The following is a 21,301-nucleotide window of genomic DNA, read 5'->3' as shown; positions in this document are numbered from 1 at the left end:
TTAATGGAAAAAATGTTTTAAGATAGTTTATCTTCTTTTGGTCTAAGTCTTAGTTTTCAGAGTTGCATCAGAATGACCGAAGGTTTCATCTTGTATTACTCTTAGGGCTCCTTATACTAAGGTGCGCTACATGTTTTAGCGCATGCTAAATATACTCACGCGCTAAACGCTAACGCGCCTATTATAGGTCTATGGGCACATTAGCGTTTAGCGCGTGAGTATATTTAGAATGCGCTAAAACATGTAGCACACCTTAATAAAAGGAGCCCTTAATGTTGTATATCCCAAGAAAGTGTACCTTTTTGCCTGCAAAAATGAAAACAATCTTACTTGCAATCTTACAATCTGCTTACATTTTGGGCTGAATATTCAAAGAATTTATGCTCCTAACTATCAGAATTATGCTCCTAAATTAACCATTTTGAAAATTTACTAGGGCTGAGTGCATAAATTTTTACTTAAAATGTCACTAAACTCCTAAACTTAGGGTCATAAAAAGTAAAGGGACAGATTTAGGGTGAGGAAAAAATTTACCTCCCCCCCCCTTTTTTTTTAATGAATTTGCATTAACGTTTATCGCCAGCTGCAGTGGTAAAAGTTCCGACACTTATAGGAATTCTACATGTGTCAGAGCTTTTACTGCAGCGGCCGTCAATAAAAAAATGCTAATGTGGCTTCATAAAGGGGGCGGGGTGTGTGTGTGTGGTTAATTGCTTAACATTGATTTTCAAACCCAGGTTCTTAATTGAGGATCATAAATCTAAGAAACGAATGTCAAGCTTAAATTTATAGCATAACTTTGGAGCTCCTAAATAACATGAATTTTCAGATGAAAACTTGGGCTCATAAGTTTGACTGAAAATGGGGCACAAATTCATGAGTTTAGCTTAGAAACTCAGCGTTCTTTGAATATCAGGCCCTTTGATATCTGCTTCCTAGGAAGATATCAAGTATCTGCACTTCAGTAACCTTAAAAACACCTCTGTGCATAGATTTTCAAACATCAGCTTATTTAGCACAATTTAAGAAGATATTCTATAGATCAGAGGTTCTCAACACATGGTATACGTACCCCAGGGGGGTTCACGCACCATTGTCAGAGAGTTCATGGTGCTGGCGCTGTATGTCTCCCAACTTCCTTCTGCCATTGCATATCTCCTGCCTTATCGGAGGCAGGCCGGCTTAGCAAAGGCACTGAGGCTACTTGTTGGAACCGTGGCTAAACTAATGCTAGCGGCAGCAGTTTGGAAAAGTTAAAAGCATGCAGTGAGCTGCCACTAGGGAGAGGAGCAGTACTGTTGGACAGGGACAAGAGGTACGGCTGGACATGGGGAAGGGAGAAGGTGTACTGCTGGACATGGGGAGAGGGAGAGGTTCTGCTCGACAAGGGGGGAGGGAAAGGGAAGGGACAGAAGGGAAGGGAAAGAAAAGGTGCTGCACGCTGGAGGGGAGGGTGAGATGGTACATGGGGAAAGAGCATATTAGTTGTGAGTGGAGTTAGGGGGAGGGAAGGAAGGAAAATTGTTGTAGTATGCGTGAGAGTGATGAGAGAGGGAGGAAAGGGAGAAATGAACCATGGGGAGAGCACATTTTGTGAGTGGGATTAGAGAGAGATGGAAGGGGGTGGGTGGGAAGTGGGAAGAAGGGATGTCACTCTTAAGGGAAGAAGCGAGGACAAAAAGAAAAAGCGTGCAGGAGGCAGAAAATGTTGGACTCATGGAGAGAGGAAGAGATTGATGGGGAGGGCAGAGAGGAGGGAAGGAGAAATGTCACACTTAGGGGAAAGGGGAGAGGGCAAAGAGTAAAATGTTGGACTCATGGAGAGAGAGAGATGTTGGTTGGGGGAGGGAATGAGGATTGGGGGAGAGGAAGCATGCAAGAGACAGAGAGAAATTTTGGAATGTGGCAGTAGAGGGTGTGGGAGAGATGCACCCTGGATCTCTCTCTTTCTTTCTCCACTCCCTTTGCAGCAAGGGAGGGAATGAGAGAAGGACAGTGAGAGAGAGAGGGAGATGTTGCCAATGGGGGTAGAGGAGAGAGGAAGAAAAGTTGGACTCATGGAGTGACAGAGAGTTAGTTGGGGAAGTGAATGAGTTCCGGAGGAGAGGAAGCATGCAGGAGGCAGAAAGAAATAAATATTGGGTGCACAGTCAGAAGGAAGTTCAACCAGAAACTAATTATATCACCAGACAACAAAGGTAGGAAAAATGATTTTATTTTCAGTGTAGTGATCGAAATGTGACTGTTTTGAGAATTTTGTATCTGCTGTCTATATTTTGCACTATATTTCTCTATTTTTCTATAGTTGTTACTGAGGTGACATTGCATATTTAAAGTCATCTGCCTTGACCTCTTTGAAAAAAAAGCCCCCAAATACAAATGATAATTAAGATTTTCTCTGCGTACAATGTGCTTTGTATATTTTTTTAATTTTGTGGTTACCATTATGTATTAATAAGATTATATTGTGTGTTTATGAAAATATGGATAGAAGAAATTGCTTTACAATTAGTATTATTATTATGGAGGTGGGGTCAGGGGCGGAGCTTAGGCAGTTCTGGGGTGGATCTGGAGCAGAGCTTGAGAGGGAGTACTCGGTTGATATTTGATAGACTTAGGGGTACTTGGCTTGAAGAAATTGAGAAACTCTGCTCTAGATGACACCAAACACTAGGTGCTACTTCTGTGCCAAATTTCCCACGCAAAAAAATCTTTCTAATGGATGAAAAGTGCTAAAATATGGCAGAAACAGCAGTTCTATAAACTTACACATCTATTTATAGGATAGCAGATAAGTGTTCTGTGTGGATCTGCAAAGGGGACATGGCCATGGGAGGAACAGGGTGGGCCTGGGGCATTCCTTTAAAATGCATGCAGTTTTTAGAATTTGAGGGTTCTGCCCAATTTGTGTGCTGATATTTATACTTGGTTTAAGTTGATGTAACTTCTCGTGTCCAAAGTTGAGCGTGTATCCTGTTCTATAAAGGGCATTGATCTTAAGAGTGCCCCCAATTTTTTGGGCGCTGAATATTGAGTGCCATTACAGAAATTTCCCTATGTGATATAGTAATTTCAAGGTTTATTTCCATTTGATTGTTAGCTATCTCAGCTTTTTTAGGATAAAAATACAATCTAGTGACCTTTGTATTTGTGAACAGTAGAATTGCTTGTTAGCTTGAGTGATCTGTTCCTTATATGAAGCTGCTAATTCCTTATAAATCAAGAAATGTTCTGATAGGTGATGCTTCCTCCAGAACCATTCATAATAACAAAGTTGACATCTCATCAGAAGATTATGGTTTAACCAAGGTTTTTTCTTTTAATGTGATCAGTGCTTTCAAGGGACTAGTTCCATCTAGTAGTTTGATCTTCCAGAGAGAGAGATAGAGAGAGAGATGAAAAATATTCTGGGGCTACTATAGATCTAACTCTTGATCAAAGAATCTATTGTCAATCAACTAAAATTTCTAAATGGTCTTTGATGTGGTAGAGAAGTATTAATAAGGGGTAAGGCAACAAAAAGGTAATAAAATAACAGTGAGTTAAAGGGAAAAGGAGTCATTTTGGGATGAGAGAAAAAAACAACATCCGCTGGGTTCTGGAAATTATTCTCGAGGGGCACAAGATCGAGTTTTCTCCTTCACTTCCAGATCTGTTCCTCAGCTCCCCACCTAGACAGCCAGAAATGGAGGCCAAGGTCCGAGCGACGTTACGACAGCTCGTGGACATTCATGCCATAGAACTAGTTTCTGAAGACGAATCGGGCTCCAGCAGATACTCCATATACTTCGTAGTGCCCAAGAAAGGCACAGAAAATTGGAGGCTTATCCTGGACCTAAAATCAGTTAACTAGGCACTGAGAGTTCCACACTTCTGTATGGAGGTGGTCTGGTCATTCAATGTGATAGTGGCTCCAGAAGTGGTGTTAGATTCACTGGATTTAACAGAGGCATATCTTCACATTCCCATTTTTCCAGATCACAGAAAATATCTGAGATTTCATGTTCTCCAGAGGCACTTCCAGTTTGGGATTGGCCATAGCCCTGTACACCTTTACCAAGGTGATGGTGGAGATAGCTGCATACCTTCGCAGAATGGGCATACAGGTTCACCCTTACCTGGATGATTGGCTAATCAGAGCTCCCTCAAGACAGGATGGCATGCATGCAGTACAGCAGGTGGTGTATCTCCTCCAGGGACTCAATTGGATAGTCAGCTTAAGGAAGAGTTAACTACAGCCAACTCAATGCTTGGAATATCTGGGAGTCTGCTTCAACATAGTGAAAGGTCATGTCTTCCTTCCTGAGCCATGGAAACAGATCACAGAGATCTTAGTATTACTGAGCTCCATGGCCTGGCATTGCTTTAAGGTGCTGGGCTCGATGGCAGTCTCCCTGGAAGTTGTTCCCTGGGCGAGAGTGCATATTCATCCACTCCAGGATTCCCTTCTCTCCAGGTGGTCCCCGCAAAGGCATTCTCTACAGATGCAGCTCCCCTGGTCATGGGAGACATGACACGGCTTATATTGGTGGCTCTAGGGGGATGTGTTATCGAAGGGCATGCCCCCCCAGAATCACCTCATCGGTGATACGACCAGTGCCAGTCTGAGCAGCTCAGGGGACCCACTACTGTGGTTGCTCTCTCCAGGGCAAGTGGACCACATTGGAAAGCAAGTGGTCCATAAATCGTCTGGAAATGAGAGCCATTCATTTGGCTCCAACAATGCCACCACGGTAGCCTATGTGAACAGACAAGAAGGCAGCAGAAGTGTCCCATTGTACTTGGAGTTGCAGATGTTGTTCAAGTGGGAGGAAATTCACAGGCACTCTTCAGCAGCCTACATGGCAAGAGTAGAGAACATCCAGGCTGACAAAATCCTATGTCATTGTAACAGAATGGAAGATTAGGTTCTTACCTCAGTAATCTTTCTGTTAGAAACATAGGATTCTGTATAGCCTGCCCTGTGCAGACTTCTGATTCGCCTATTTACTGCCTCGGATATTGCTGGTGTCTTGTCACAGGACTTCTCATGTCATTTAGAAGAGGAAAAAAATACAATATTAAAGCTCTTCTTAATCTTTGGAGTCTGTATTAGGATAGTGCTCATTGCACATAGAAGATTGGTTCCTGGATACTCTCAAGTTGAGAGTTCATGTTGAGGATTATTCCTTTTTTTTCCATGAATTAGTAGAGCAGAGATGTATTTATACTTGTTTTCTGGGAAGTTCCTCGTGCCATTCCTTCTCTTCTCTTTTGTTCAGTGGAGTTCAATTGCTTTGGTACTAACTGAAGAGGAAACTATTCTCAACTGGTGAAGGGAGAAATTGGAAGAAATGAGTGACACCCTTCTGCAAAGTTCACAACTAAAGGAGGATAACAGCTTTAGTATAGAATCCTATGTCTTCTAACAGAAAGAAGATTACTGAGGTAAGAACCTAATCTTCCATTTGAGAGATATGAACTCCCATTTAAGTCACTAGTAGTAGTAGTACAAGAAGTAGTAGTAGTAATAGTCAGGAACCTTGGGTGACAGCTAGACTTAACACTTGCACTGATTTCCCAAATTCAAGCAACCTTCAATAGCTGCATGATTTTTAACAACTACATTGCTTCTTTCCATACATTGAAAAGGCAAGTCTGTCTACAAAGAGTTTGTACCAGCTCCATTTTCAGAATGCTGCAGCAAAACTACTACTACTATTAAATAGTTCTATAGTGCTACCAGAAAGTTGTAATTGATTGATTGATGCAAAATCTTAATTAACTACCAGTACAATACAGGGCTAAATTTAATTTATATTTTGATCTTTATGACCCTTAAAAGAAATAGGTCTGACTATTTTAAGAGCAGGATTTCTCTCTACACTCCTCCAGAGTTGCTAAGGGCCTCCCAAAGAGTATTCCAAATTGCACCCTCTCCAAAGGACATCATATTTTGTGACATTTGCCAGTGGGCCTTTTCCTGAGTAGCCCCATTGCTCAGTGCAAGAGTTTATCTATTTCACTAATTAAGCAGGTAAAAGATTGGCTTTTCTTCCAAGCTTTTAACAGCCAAAGCAACTAACATGCTAGTTACACATACACAAGGACTAACATCGGTCTGCACCTACTGTAGCAGGACTTTGCTTATCCTCTCCTAATCTAGCTGAGAATTATATTCATACACCTTTCTGACTTCACTTATTTAAATTAGTCCCTTTATTTTCTAACTCTTGTTACTCTTTCTTATCTGTCTGTATGTACCACCTTCACTTATACCCTATGCTATCTATTAAAATGTTATATTGGCATTGTAAGTAGCATACTATGTCATACTATGTAGTTTGAATGTTTATACTGCTGTAATTTTTGATTGTCTGTTTGACTTGTACTTGCTGTACATTACCTTGGGTACATTTCTTTAAAAGCATAGTAAATAAATCCTAATGAATATAAATAGTATCAAATTGTAATCTGCCTTTTAAAATGGGCAGAGTAGATTGGCTCTTTGGTCTTTGCTGTCATATTCCATGTTTGTAGCTAATCTTTTACTTTGTAGTTATTAGAAAGTCCTTTTTCTTATTGTAATGAGTAAATACCATTTTCTATTGTAATATACACCGTCTAATGATTGGGGGGAGGGGGAGGTATATTGAACATTTTTCTTATTGGGGAAATAATAGAGGAATGATGGGAGGGGAGGGTGGTAATTTAATGTATTGTAAGATAAATCAGAAAGATTGTCAAGTGATGTGTTTAATTGTATTGTTTTATTGTTTGTGCACTTGATGTAAGATTGAAAACGAATAAAGAATTAAAAAAAAATAAAAGTCCTTTTTCTTGAACAGTGCATATGCTGCTATTGGACCTAAAAGTAGATGATTTTAGTTTAGAAATGCCACTTTTTATGAATAAGTAAACAAGTTAAAAAGAGAATGTTATATGGATTTTTCCTCATAAGTAGAGATGATTGGATATAATTACAATATGTTGAAATTTTATTAGCATTCTTCTTTCTTCCACTAGACCCTATCAACATGGAGCAGATATGCTGGCTGCAATTTCTCAGGTATTGAATGAATGCTCAAAACCTGATCAAGCTACACCTGCAGCCTTAGTGTTACAAGGCCTTCATGCGCTTTGTCAAGCTGAGGTAGGATTAATTTTGATATACCTTTCAAAACTTGTTTCCTCATTTGTCTTTCTGTTATGGTCAGAACCTGCTAGCAAATCATAATCTGTATTATCAGTTTCTTTTTAAAAAAAATTTTCTGCTGTAACATTTTCCCAGAGTTTAATAATAATCATTCTTTCTAACCCAGTTGTAAAGCATTATACCAGTATCTTTCAACTATTGTGCTGCGGCTGCTTAGCAGGTATGCTGCGATCAGAACTACATGGGAAAGAGTTTGCAGGAATCTCTTCCGGGTCGTGAGAATACCACATGAATCCACTTCAGGTCCACGGGCATCCCTTGGGGATAGAGAGAGTTCCTGAAGGATTTTTTGTATGAGTGAACAAGCCTCTTAGTGAGCACCCACCTACTCAGGGACCTCCAAGAGGTCCAAGTACCACCCCTTCTTCCCTGTAGTAATTCAGTGCAGCCACATTTCTCTGCCTGGGCTGAAGCAGCAAGGCTCATATTAACATGTAAAAATCATTAAATTATACATAAGGGATTGAAAATATTGGTATTGAGGCAAAATAATTTAATGGAACTGAACCAAATTTGGCATGGTTAAAAACCAGTGAAAAGATACTTTGAATTAAAATGGGACAGACTGGATAAGGAGTCCAGAGAAATAAGCTCTTCTCAACATATTTATACTCGCAACACATTTATAAATGATCTAGAAATGGAAATAACTAGTGAGGTAATTAGCCCCCTCTTTTATCAAGTTTTGCTGCTGATCAGTGCGCGCTAAATGCCGAGCCGCCCATTCTGCTCCTATGGACAACTCGGCATTTAGCTTTCGCTGCTTGGCAATGCAGCTCCCTCGAGATTCCTCTCTCCATTCCGGTGGCTTCTAAAAAACTGGACTCTTTGTATAGGGTGGTTCCTATTCCAGGTTTTGCTAAACCACAGCTCCTTCATGAATCTTTAGTGGTTGAATCCACTTTAAAGAAATCATTGGGTGCTACTGTCTATGCCTCTGTATCTCTTGGCAGAGAAGGTAGAGCAATGGACAAGTTTTGTAAGTGTCTTTACCAGAATACAATGTTGGCCAACAGAGCTGGTAGCTGTAATTTCCATTTCTCATTTTACCTGAAATATTTGGTCAAACAGCTTCCATCTTTTTAAAAATATATTTCATCCCGTAAACAATCGAGATTCCAACAACTCATTGCTTCGACTTTTCAATTGCAGAAATCTATGGTTCGCACTACCTATGATACTTTTGAACTTACATCTCGAGCTGTGGCCATGTCGGTAGCCATGAGGCATCTTGCCTCGCTTCGTGTTTCTGAACTTGATGTAAATCACCAAGACTGCTTGGCCAATGCTCCCTGTTCAGGAGATGAGCTTTTTGGTCCATCAATGGATACGACTAATCTAATCTTCTATTTCTGCGTCGCTCATAACTAGGTAGGCTCAAGGCGACTTATAGAGAGGGAAGAGGATGGAGGGGAGAAGAAAAGAGGAGTATAGGAGAGGGTGGAGGGGGAAAGGGAAGGGGAGGATACAGGTGATTAAGTGTCAAATAGCTGAGTTTTCAATTTCTTCCGGAATATGGTGTGGTTAGGTTCCATTCTGATTGCTTCAGTAAGGTCATTCCAAGTTTTTACACCAAGAAAGGTGAGCATGGAATGGAAAACACGTTTTGATATACGTTTGTATTGAAGATTTTTTGTGGCATGGAGATTTAGAAGTATTCTGCTGAGGGTTCTGCGGGAGGTAGACCATACTTTGCAGAAGAGTTGAACGAGAGGAGCCGCGGAGTTTCCATAAAGTATATGGTGAGTGATGCATGAAGTTTTGAAGGTTATTCGTGATGGGATGGGTAGCCAGTGCAGTTGCCTGGTGAAGGCTGTAATCGAGTCGTATTTTCTCAGGTTGAAGATTAATCTGACAGCTGTGTTTTGGATGAGTTGCATTTTGTGGATTAAAGCGGTGTTCAGTCCAGTTGCAATAGTCTAGTTGTGGTAGTATCATCAATTGTACAATTAGGGCGAAGTGGTGCTGATAAAAGAATGGTCTGATTAATCTTAGTTGTCTCAAGGTGTAGAGGGATTTCTTTCGGAGACTGGAGACTTGTGGTTCCATGGTAAGTGGAGTCAAGTATGCAACCTAGGATTTTGGAGGATTCTTCTACAGGGAGGGTCTTGCCCGATCGAAGAGTGATGCTTGTTGGTGCCATCTGTTGGGGAGTGTGGAACTTTGGTTTTAGCTGTGTTTAATTTTAGTTTGTTGGTGGTTGCCCAGATTTGGATTCTTTCAATGTTGTGTGAGACTTTGTTGGTGATGTCTGAGTGATTGTTGGCTATGGGATTAAAGAGAAAGATGTCATCTGCGTAGGACAGTATGCTTTCATCTTCGAATTTGATGTTACCGAGAGAGCTCATGAAGATGTTGAATAGGATGAGGGGAAGTGTGGAGCCCTGTGGGATGCCACAGATGGCCCTCCAGGGGTTGGAGATCTCTCCATTCGATTTGACGATGTATTCCCTGTTTGTAGGAAATCTGAGAACCATCTTAGCACTGTGCCAGTTATGCTGATTTCTGACAGTTTTTTTAGTAGTAGGTGGTGGTCTACTGAATCGAAGGCTGCTGAAATGTCGAATTGAAGGAGTATTGCTTGACATCCTGTACTCAAACGCTATCCACTCATGAGATCAGATGGGACATTTTGGTTATACCAAAGAAGAAGCCTCAAGCACCCCGTACTTTCAAGCCAGCTTCTTGGTTCTCAGCCTAGGAAGCAAAAGCAGCAACCACATCAGCAACCTAAACAACAGGCTGCTTAACAAAAGCCCGCACAGCCTTTTTGAGGGGTTCCTCAGGAGCATAGCCATAGTTCCCATTCTCCAACTGCTACCTCAGCCGATTGGAGGGTGGCTTCAACATTACGTAAATCGTTGGGAGATCATCACCACAGATCTCTGGGTTCTAGACATCATTCGTCAGTAGTATGCTCTACATTTTCATACCCTACCTCAGGATCATCCTACTAGAAAGTCTATTTTGGACCCAGTATAGTCTTCTCCTCTCAGGAAATTCAATCCCTCTTCTTTCTCAATGCCATCGAAGAGATTCCTTTGTCTCAGCAGAGTCAGAGTTTCTACGCCTGGTATTTTTTAATCCCAAAAAAGACAAGACGTATATAACCCATTCTGGATCTCGGAAATCTCAACAAATTTCTAGTCAAAGAGAAATTCCAGATGCTCTCCCTTGCCCTTCTTTATCCATTTCTGGATCCGAATGACTGGCTATGCTCTCTGGATCTCAAAGAAGCCTACACGCATATACCAATTCATCAGGCTTCCCGCAAGTACCTTCGATTTCAGGTGTATGGACGTCATTACCAGTACAAGGTTCTTCCTTTTGGCCTGGAAGCGCATTCCAGGTGTCCACCACACATTGGGTAAAGAAGAACTTCCTAGCATTCGTTTTGAATCTGTCCCCTTTCAACTTTTCCGAGTGCCCTCTTGTTCTTTTATTTTTTGAAAGTTTGAAGAATCTGTCTCTCTCCACTTTCTCTTTGCACTTCATGATCTTGTAAGTTTCTATCATATCCCCTCTAAGTCTCCTCTTCTCCAGAGAAAAGAGACCCAATTTCTCCAATCTCTCAGCGTATGAAAGGTTTTCCATACCTTTTATCAGACGTGTCGTTCTCCTCTGGACCCTTTCGAGTAACGCCATATCCTTCTTAAGATACGGCGACCAAAATTGGACGCAGTACTCCAGATGTGGACGCACCATCGCCCGATACAACGGCAGAATAACTTCTTTCGTTCTGGTCGCAATGCCCTTCTTGATTATACCAAGCATTCTATTCGCTCTCTTAGCGGCCGCTGCGCACTGTGCCCTCGGCTTCATTGTCATGTCCACCATTACCCCCAAGTCCCTTTCCTGTGTACTCTCATTCAATAATATCCCTCCCATCGTATAGTTGTACCTCAAGTTTCTGCTTCCCATATGTAATACTTTGCATTTCTCAACGTTGAACTTCATCTGCCACCTCGTCGCCCATTCCCCTAGCTTGTTCAAGTCCCTTTGCAATTCTTCGCAGTCCTCTATAATCCAAGCACCACTAAATAGTTTGGTGTCGTCTGCAAATTTTATTATCTCACATTTTGTCCCTGTTTCTAGATCATTTATGAATATATTAAATAGCAGCGGCCCAAGCACCGACGCAGTGTTCCCGCTAAGCTGCGCTGGGGTGCGCTGGCGCACAAAATATTACCTCGCAGCGCACAAGTTTCTCGTCACAGCGCACACAGTGTAGAGCACAGTTCTTCAACCGCCGGTCCGCAAACAAAATCTTGCCGGTCCGCGAAGGATTCGGTCCCCGCCGCAACGAAAGGCCGGCGTCAGCTGACTTGCAACTTCCTGTTGTAGTCGCTGTGCCGGGACTCCTGCCTTCGCCGGGACTCCTGCCTTCCACCGCGTTTGCCTCCTGCCTTGTCTCCGCACCTCCAGACCAGCAGCGGCAGCTGTGTATGCTTTTAACTTCGGCACAGAGCTGCCCCTAATCAATAGTTTAGCGCGGTTTCATAAGGCAGCCTCGGGGCCTTTGCTAGGCCGGCCCACATCGCATCATCGAAGCGGGCCGGCTATCAAAGGCCCCGAGGCTGCCTCATGAAACCGCGCTAAACTATTGATTAGGGGCAGCTCTGTGCCGAAGTTAAAAGCATACAGAGCTGCCGCTGCTGGTCTGAACTCTTGGGCCGCTGAAGGAGGGCAAAAAGCAGCTGTCCTGGAGGTTTCCCTTCCTCTCGCCTTTACAGGTTCCTTTTTTCCACCTTTTTTTTTTTCCTTCAAACGGCAACGGGCCCCAGCATCGACATCAATCAAGTAAGTTCCACTGTCAATCAAGCGGTTCTGCTCGGCCAAAGCTTCCCCTGTGACATGAGCCACCCTCAGGGGAAAGAAAGTGACCCACAAAGGTGAGGGGAAGGGGGGCAGATGATGGAAGTTGGGGGGGGGGGGGAGAGAGAGAGAGAAGGGGACAGATGATGGAAGTGAGAAGAAGGGAGAGAGAGCAGAAGGCAGATGGATGTCAGTTGAGAAGGGAGAGCAGATGCTGAATGGAAGTGGGGAAAGAACACATACTGGATGGAAGGAGGAGATAAATAAAGGGGGAAGAAAATAGTAAGATAATGGAGGGGTGAGGGAAAGGGGTGACAAGCTGTGTGTAGACACAGTGAAAAGAGGGAAACGGGACTAAATAGTAAGAAAGAATTTAATTTAGATGGAGGCAGAAAATAGAGAAGGAAGACCAGAGAAGAAAAGGGAAGAGAGAGCAGAGAATGATCAGATCTGAGTGGAGGAAATGAGAAGAGAGATATGCTAAAAACCACAGGGGGGAGGGAAGGATAGAGATGCAGTTATTTTGAAGCTACACTGTTAAGTTAATATGCTGTTGGTAGAGTTGCAGTGGCATCCTAAACATATTTCTGGCAAGCCAACTGTATATGGTGACATTATTAGAAGATGACTGTGTGAAACTTTAGGGAACTTGGATGCCAATCAGTTTTTGGAAGCCAAAGGAAAACATACATTTTTTGTATGCTATACTGTATGTTTGGCTCGTTTCTACTTCAGTTTTGTTCTTGCCTTTTCGTTTTGTCTTCCTTCCACCATCTCTTATCTGCCTTCCTTATCATCCTTTTCAATGTGATTTGGCAGCTCCTGTCAATCATAGGCTGGCTGTGCAAGATTGCTAATTCTAGATGCCTGGGTGACCTAATGCCTGTGCATGTGATTTTCTGTTTTTGTGTTTAAAACATTTTGCTGAAAGCACAACAGTGCAAAAGAGTAAAACAGATTTTATGCTGTTTATTCTAGGAATAAGCAGTGGGCTTTCCTAAGTCCATCTTAATAATGTCATGCAGATTTTTTAAGGAAATTATCCAAATCTTTTTTTAATTACATGTTGAATGAAAAATATTTTCCCAGGTTTGTTTTAAATCTACTACTTAAAAGCTTTATTGCATGCCCCTTTACTCCTAGTATATATTTATTTTTATTTTTTATTTTTTAGTATATATATATTTATCTTTTGGCATGGCCCATCAGTTATAGCATTTGCTACATGATGGGCCATGCCAAAAGATAAATGTAGCATTTGCTACATGAATTGATTTTTTGTCACGTATGGTTAAGGGGCTGGAGGAGTTGCCGTACAGCGAAAGATTAGAGAAACTGGGCCTCTTCTCCCTTGAGCAGAGGAGATTGAGAGGGGACATGATAGAAACATTCAAGGTACTGAAGGGAATAGACTTAGTAGCTAAGGCAGGGAGAACGAGAGGGCACTCTCTAAAGTTGAAAGGGGATAGATTCCATACAAACGTAAGGAAGTTCTGTGGTAGAAAGCAACATATTTATTTGGCTCATAACTTGCTGGCGCCCGATATTTTTAGCTCACAGTGAAAAAAGTTTGCTCACAACACCCGCCCGCTTAGAGGGAACACTGCTCGTGACCCTCCTCCAGTCCGAGTAGTGGCCTTTCACTCCTACCCTTTGCTTTCTACCTTCCAACCAGTTTCTGATCCATCTATGTACATCTCCTTCCACCCCATGGTTCTTCAGTTTCCGGAGTAGACGTTCATGGGGCACCTTATCAAAGGCTTTTTGGAAATCTAGATATATGATGTCTATGGGGGTCTCCTCTGTCCGTTTGTTTGTTAACTCCCTCGAAGAAGTGCAATAAGTTCATTAGGCACGATCTCCCCTTGCAGAAACCATGTTGGCTGGTTATCAGAAGTTCGTTCCTTTCGAAATGTTCATCGATGTTTTCTTTTATCAGAGCTTCCGCCATTTTTCCCGGAACCGAGGTCAGACTCACTGGTCTGTAGTTTCCAGGGTCACCTCTTGATCCCTTTTAAAGATGGGCGTAAAGTTGGCTATCTTCCAATCCTCCGGGATCACTCCTGTTTTTAGGGATAGGTTGCAAATTTGCTGTAGTAGTTCCGCTATCTCCTCTTGTTGAAGACTCTGGTCAAACTCAAACGAGATTCAGCCACCATGATTCTCATTGTTCCTCGGTGGCCCAGACAACATTGGTTCTCCCTTCTACTTCAGCTCAGCACCAGGGAGCCAATTCCTCTACCAATCTTTCCTACTCTGCTTACTCAGAAACAAGGATCACTTCTATATCTAATCTAATCTAATCTAAATCTTGGGTTTATATACCGCATCATCTCCGCAGATGGAGCTCGACACGGTTTACATGGTTAGGGAAGGAACGGAACTCCAGTGGAATTATATAAGTATGAGAGAAGAGAGGTTGGTGTGAGAGTGCCAGGAGCGGGACGGGGTTACGTTCTGGAGAAGAGCCAGGTCTTCAGATGCTTACGGAATGGTAGAAGGGGGCTCAAATTGCGGAGAGGGGAAGAGAGACTGTTCCAGAGCTGAGTGATTCTGAAAGGGAGGGAAGAGCCAAGTTTACCAACAAGGGAGATGCCTTTTAAGGAGGGGTAGGATAGTTTTAATTTTTGAGTGGATCTAGTGGAGGTTGGATTTGAGGAATTCCAGGATAGAGGGATAAAAGGAGGAAGGATACCGTGGAGGATCTTGAAGGTTAGGCAGGCACATTTAAAGTAGACCCTGGAAATAACGGGAAGCCAGTGGAGTTTGGATAGGAGCGGTGTGACATGGTCAAATTTACTTTTTGAGAAGATAAGTTTGGCCGCGGTGTTCTGGATTAGTTGGAGTCTGTGGAGGCTTTTCTTTGTTAAGCTTAGGTAAATGGAATTGCAATAATCCAATCTGGAGAGGATAATGGATTGTACGAGGACGGCAAAGTGTTTTTGGTGGAAGCAAGATCTCACTTTCCTCAGCATGTGAAGGCTGCAAAAGCATTTTTTTATCAGGGAGTTGAGGTGGTCGTTGAAGGATAATGATGAATCTATGGTGATGCCCAGAACTTTGCTAGAGAATTCCAGCTGTAGAGAGGAGCCTGTGGGCAGTGGGATGGAAGTGGGTAATTGATCAAGTTTAGGGCCGAGCCAAAGTAGTTTAGTTTTGGACTCGTTCAATTTCATTTGTACAGTGTGAGCCCAGGATTGAAGTTTGGTTATGCAAGAAGAAATGTTAGCTGCGAGATTGGTGAGGTTCGCGTCGATCTCGATGAGGACCAGGATATCGTCGGCGTAAGTGTAGAGTGTTTCTAGGGGGGATAGGTGGAGAAGATTCAGGGAGGACATATAAATATATATATATATATATCCCAACCTGCATTCATTACACCTGACAGCTTAGTTTCTCTCGGGCTGAATCCATATGAATTACATTTCTCTCAGCCTGTCCGCAATATTATTGATGCCTCCAGGAAGCCAGACACTCAGCAATGTTATCAACAAAAGTGGTCTCGGTTTTCTTCCTGGTGTCATTTTCATCATCACGATCCAACTTCATTGTCGGTGTATTTCATGTTGGATTGTCTTCTTCATCACGATCCAACTTCATTGTCGGTGAATTTCGTGTTGGATTATCTTGTTCTTCTGTATGACTCTGGACTCAAATCTATGTCTATCAGAGTCCATCTCAGTTCTATTACTGCTTTTCATATGCCAGTCGAGGGAAAACCACTTACTGCTCATCCTTTGTTCTCCAGATTCACGAAAGGACTTTTTAATGTTAAACCACCTCTCAAACCTCCTCCTGTAGTCTGGGACCTTAATGTAGTTCTTTCCAGTTTAATGAAGCCTCCATTTGAACCAATAGCCACGGCTCATCTCAAGTTTCTTACCTGGAAAGTTGTCTTTCTTTTCTCACTCACTTCTGCCAGGAGGGTCAGTGAGTTACAAGCGTTGGTGGTAAATCCACCCTTCAGTTTTTCACCATGATAAAGTGGTTCTGCGCACGCATCCAAAGTTTCTACTGAAAGTTGTTACGGAGTTTCATCTCAATCAGTCGATTGTTCTCCCAGTTTTTTCCCCTAAACCTCATTCTCATGCAGGAGAAAGGACATTACACATGCTGGACTGTAAGCGTTGTGACAATCCTGCAACCCCGAGGCTTGTCACAGAGAGATTTGGTAAGAGTTACAAGCCCAGATGCAGGAGGGTGAACCAAGTCAGAGCTTGGGAGAGTAAGTCAGCTAACTATCCGGTGGACTCAGAGGAAGAAAGGGAAGAAGGTCCAGACAGCTGGGACTTCCCTGATAATGTACTGAGATCAGACAGTAAGGATTGGCCTTATTGTTTTACAGAGTCTGTGAAGCAGAAGGCAGCACAGCAGGGTGCCGTGAGAACAGTTCAAGCCAAGGGAAGAAAACTTTCTCCCCTGCAGCAAAAGGGGAGTGGTTTCTTCCCTCAGCTTAAACGGAGGCTCTGTAATGAGCTAAAGAGGGCAGGAGAAGCAGGCAGAGGGACGGAAACCAGATCGGGGAGGAGTCCCAGGACGGAGGAAGAAGCCCTGTGGGAATCTGTGCAGACTGGGAAGCAGTCAGAACCACTGGCAGGAAATGACTGGATCATGGAAGAGGACCAGGTTAGGAACCTTCCTATAGATCTGTGTATGCCTGTGTATGGTGATAGAGGACAGTTATAATCTCCCTGAATCCCAATCTGAAGGAATGGAGATTTCCTAGCCTCGAGGAGTGTGATAAGAAGGTATCTTTCCCACTTACCTTTTCTACCTTATGTTAGGAACTGTGATGATTGAGGCAGAAGTTAATCCCTGGAGATATGCCTGTGTGAATCATAACAGTTTATGCATGTTGCTTCAGCCGTAGCTCAGCCCATTCAAGTCCGAGAGAGGAAGCAGCTGAAAGCCTCTGGTTTCATATTACAAGTCTCTGTGCCTGTTTGTATCTGTTAACCAATTACCCTAAGCAATCTGTGAAGCACAACTAACTCCGTGAGCTTTGGGGAGCTGGGTAAAGTTAACTTAAGGACTGCTATGTTTGCCATGCTGGTTATTTGCAAGGCTAGCGTAAAGAATTATGGCATATGATTTTCCCTTTTGTTTTCAAGTCTGTTTTGAATTGAAACGTGTGACTGAGAGAGCAAATTGCCTGTTGAAACACAAGCTCTGGTGAAGAGAAACGCATGGACTGTGTGGCATGTAGTGAAGTCCAGAGCTATGGTATTTATGTTTTGATTTATGAAGAATCTTTGTTTTGTGTAACCTTTTTCCACCACTGAGGCAGTGTTATTGTGTGTTGCTGAGGCTGTGCGCCTAAATAAAGTTCTCAGCTTTTGATTTAAGCCATTCTGACTACTGGACTGTTTGTAATAAAACACACTTCAGCTGTTCCAGGGATATCCAGCTTGCAAGGTAACCCTACTTTAAAGGGGCTCACGCCAGGTGTTGAAAGTGTGTCACTGCCTAGCATTGGAAAACCGCTCGGCCAGAAACTAGGTGGTGACAGCGTGCTTTGGCCTATTACATCAACAGGACAAAGCCATAAAGAACATCTCAACTTTTCATCCTATTTGATACTATTAAGTTGGGGCATCCTGTTTCCAAGAGAACGATTTCCGACTGGATAGCTGCCTGTATATCGTTCTGCTAAGCTCAGACTGGACTGCACCTGGAAAGTCGTGTCACAGCTCACAAAGTCCGAGCTATGGCAGCTTCTGAGCTTTTCTTAGATCTACTCCTGTTGAGGAAATCTGTAAAGCTGCTTCCTGGTCCTCAGTTCATACATTCACCTCGCATTATTATCTGGAGTCTTTCTCCAGATATGATGGACACTTCGGCCAGTCAGTATTACAAAATTTATTTTCTTAAAGGCCAACTCTCCCACCATTCCATTCTAGTTAGCTTGAAGGCCATCCATGTGTAAGAATATTCTGCCTGCTTGTACTGGGATAAAGCACAATTACTTACCATAACAGGTGTTATCCAGGGACAGCAGGCAGATATTCTCACAACCCACCCACCACCCCGGTTGGCTTCGTAGCTGGCTTATTTTAACTGAAGGACTGCACGCCTACGTTGGGTGGGAATGCACTCGCGCATGTGCAGTGCGGGCTGATAGCAAACAGGAAACAATTCCAACTCGTGGTTCCATCATTGATACTTGGCCTAATAGACTACTGCAACATACTATATCTCCCCTGCCCAGCAACCGCGATAAAACAACTTCAAATACAAAACACAGCCCTACGACTTATCTACTCACTGAACAAATATGACTACATCACAGAGGCATACCACGACTCACACTGGCTCCCAATACAAGCCAGAGTGAATTTCAAATTCCACTGCCTACTATTAAAAGCTATAAATGGAGACAGCCGTACCTACTGGAACAATAGACTAACGCAATCCACCTTAACCAGACACAGGAGAACCCACACAATATTCACAAAAAATGTCAAACGAAGAAAAATGTATGACAACCTACTGGCCACTGAGCAGCGAAACTGGACTGACAACTCACCAGTCTGCTGACTTCGACCATAGACTACAAAGCCTTCAGAAAAGAAACAAAAACCCTATTCTTCAAAAAATACATAAAACCAATATAACACAACCAAACATACTCCGAACTCCTCCTGCAATACCAACTACTCCTTAGCAAACCAGAAAATGTTCAAACTATTCCCTAAGTACTTAATATCTATGTAATCTGCCTTGAACTGCAAAGTAAAGGCGTAATAGAAATGTAATGTAATTAATAAACTTTGATGTATTTATCCTGCTAGTTCTCACACTGTCTTTAAATGCTGCCTGGGAACCAGGAATGCTAGGATTCAAACTCCACTCAAGTTCCTAGTGAATTTGGGCAAGTAACTTAACCCTCCATTGCCTCATTTGCAAAATTAGATTGTAAGCTACCTGTTACGTTAAACTTACTATTGAAAAGACATGATCTAAATTCAAAATCTATTGCTTTACTCTTGTTATATAGGTTGTTGACATTCGCTCCACCTGGAATGCACTCTCCTCAAAGCTAAGCTGCGACACAAGACCCTTAATTTTGAAAACAGTACATGAACTCTTTGCCCTGGTGCCTTCATTGATAGTGAAAACTGAAGAATATGAGGTGAGTAGATGTAACTAGCCTTCAGGAGGTATTGACTTTATGTTTTGCATGACATACTGTATATATAAAATAAATACATATAGGGATAATACTAATATATAATTGTGATAATATATTGATTCACTAAAACTACAAATATCACAATATAATCAATGTTAATTTTACTAATTGAATAAATAGTGCTCAGACCCGCAACCATCGGTGTAATAGTGCAATGATATAAACAACACTAGTTGCCTCTAGACCATCATGGCACTATTCTTGTCTATATCACCAATTAATCTTTCCATATACTTTATTCATACAAATAACTTATCTTTTCTTGATGGTCAGTTCTATGTAGATGGTACTCAATCAGCAACTAGACGTTGTAAAGTGCTTGTGCATACTGTAAAAGCTTTAGGAAGCCATGAAACACAAGTCCATCACTTTGGGAATCTACTAAAGTGGGGCAAATTTTTTTTAAGTTATTACACCTTAACTGCAAAGCTCATATGATAATTGTAGAGGGTGCTGCATGTACTTTACCACACTGGGCAGACACAGGAACCTCCATCCTATACACACCAGCAGACAGCATGCATGTGCCTATACTATCTACCAATGCTTGGATTATGGGCACAGCACAAAAACAAAACAAAGGCTGCTCTCCCCACATCCCATACCACACTCATCATTTCCCAGTTTGGAGAGAAGCATACTAAACAATTAAGCCACCCAGGTTCAACCAAGCTCCCCCTCCAGATGCTACTGCTACTACTAATCATTTCTATAGCACTACTAGACATACATAATACTGTTCATCAAACACAGAAGAGACAGTCCTTGCTCAAAAGAGCTTACAATCTAGTCAAAACAAACAAACTGGACAAGAAGGTGTATCAATATATCTCCAAGATCAGGGCCCTCCTAGATTAGAAAGCCCCCATCCACCATACTTTAGTCTCTCTCTGTCTTCTCTACCGACCTGGGATTCATCCAGGTGTTTTCCTGGTTGTATGGTGAAGCAGGGAGGGAGCGGTGCCTCTCTACTACTACCAATCTAGATTTTGGGGTTCAAAATGGTGCTAGTGACCCCATTGGGAGAAGGGATAAGATTGAAGAAGGGAGCAAGAGAACATGTAGGGTGACCCCTTGCAGTAGTATTGCAAGACTAGCTGATAAGTGCAATTTTGCATAGTAACATATCATGCAATAACTGTCTAAGTAGACTACACATGGGCTCCTTCCAAATTCCATCCTATCCTGCATTTATCACCTGATGTGGGATTTTTTAGAAATCAAGGGCCCACTATTCAACCTAAAGCATGACCCACATTTTTTAGTATTAAATCATAACTGCCAAATTCCAGACCATTCTCCCAGCTTCTCTAAATCCTTCTCATGTTATCCATACTATCAGGAGTATCTACCCTATTGCAGATTTTGGTATAATTTGTAAAGAGGCAGCCTTTCAGCAATATCACTTACAAAAATGTTAAAAAGAACAGACCCAAGAACCAAACCTTGTGGCACATCACTGGTAACATCCCTTTCCTTAGCGTGAGTTCCATTTACTACTACTTTCTGTCCTCTTCCATGCAATCAGTTCCTAACCAAGTCTGTTACTTTGGGGCCCATATCGAGAAGGCACTCAGTTTATTTATTAGAATCCTATGTAGAACAGTGTCGAAGACTTTACTAGAATCTAATTACACTAAATCTAGTGCTTACCCTCTATCCAACTCTCCAGTCAAAGAAATTCACCAGATTTGTCTGACAACATCTGCCTCTAAATCCATGTTGCCTTGGGTCCTGTAATCCATTGGATCCAGAAACTTCACTATTCTCTGTTTTAAAAGCATTTTCATTAATTTACTTACCAGCCTGCCTCTCACTTCTGCTTTTGTGGAGAAGGACCACATCTACCCTTCTCCAGCCCTCTGGTACCATTCCTGACTCTAGAGAAGCATTAAAAAGGTCACTCAGTGCAGCTGCCAGAAGTTTCCTAAGAACCCTTCTGTTACATCTAGTTAGGAGTTTGTACCTTAGGTGATCAGTGCATTCCTGCGAACTGGGTTTTTGCAGATGTTTGTTACAATTTTCAGCACCTCTGACATTGCCAGTGGAGTGTAGCGGCCCCTTCAGTTTTTCCTTCTGCAAGCGAACTGTGCAGAGGT

The 21,301-nt window shown here is 42.4% G+C and overlaps 1 protein-coding gene across 3 annotated transcripts in view; it reads left to right on the top strand.

Moving 5' to 3' along the window:
* FOCAD (focadhesin) overlaps positions 1 to 21,301 on the top strand; it is a 471,722-nt gene that overhangs the window by 221,263 nt on the left and 229,158 nt on the right. For all 3 annotated transcript variants that reach the window (XM_033919504.1, XM_033919495.1, XM_033919513.1), the window contains 2 exons: positions 7,006 to 7,132; positions 19,008 to 19,142. In XM_033919504.1, the coding sequence (XP_033775395.1) occupies positions 7,006 to 7,132; positions 19,008 to 19,142 (262 nt within the window). The remainder of the gene's footprint in view (positions 1 to 7,005; positions 7,133 to 19,007; positions 19,143 to 21,301) is intronic.

This window comes from Geotrypetes seraphini, chromosome 1, assembly GCF_902459505.1.
Source record: "Geotrypetes seraphini chromosome 1, aGeoSer1.1, whole genome shotgun sequence".
Classification (NCBI taxonomy): domain Eukaryota; kingdom Metazoa; phylum Chordata; class Amphibia; order Gymnophiona; family Dermophiidae; genus Geotrypetes; species Geotrypetes seraphini.
Note: the sequence above shows the minus strand (reverse complement) of the source record. Positions and strands in the feature narration are given on the sequence as shown.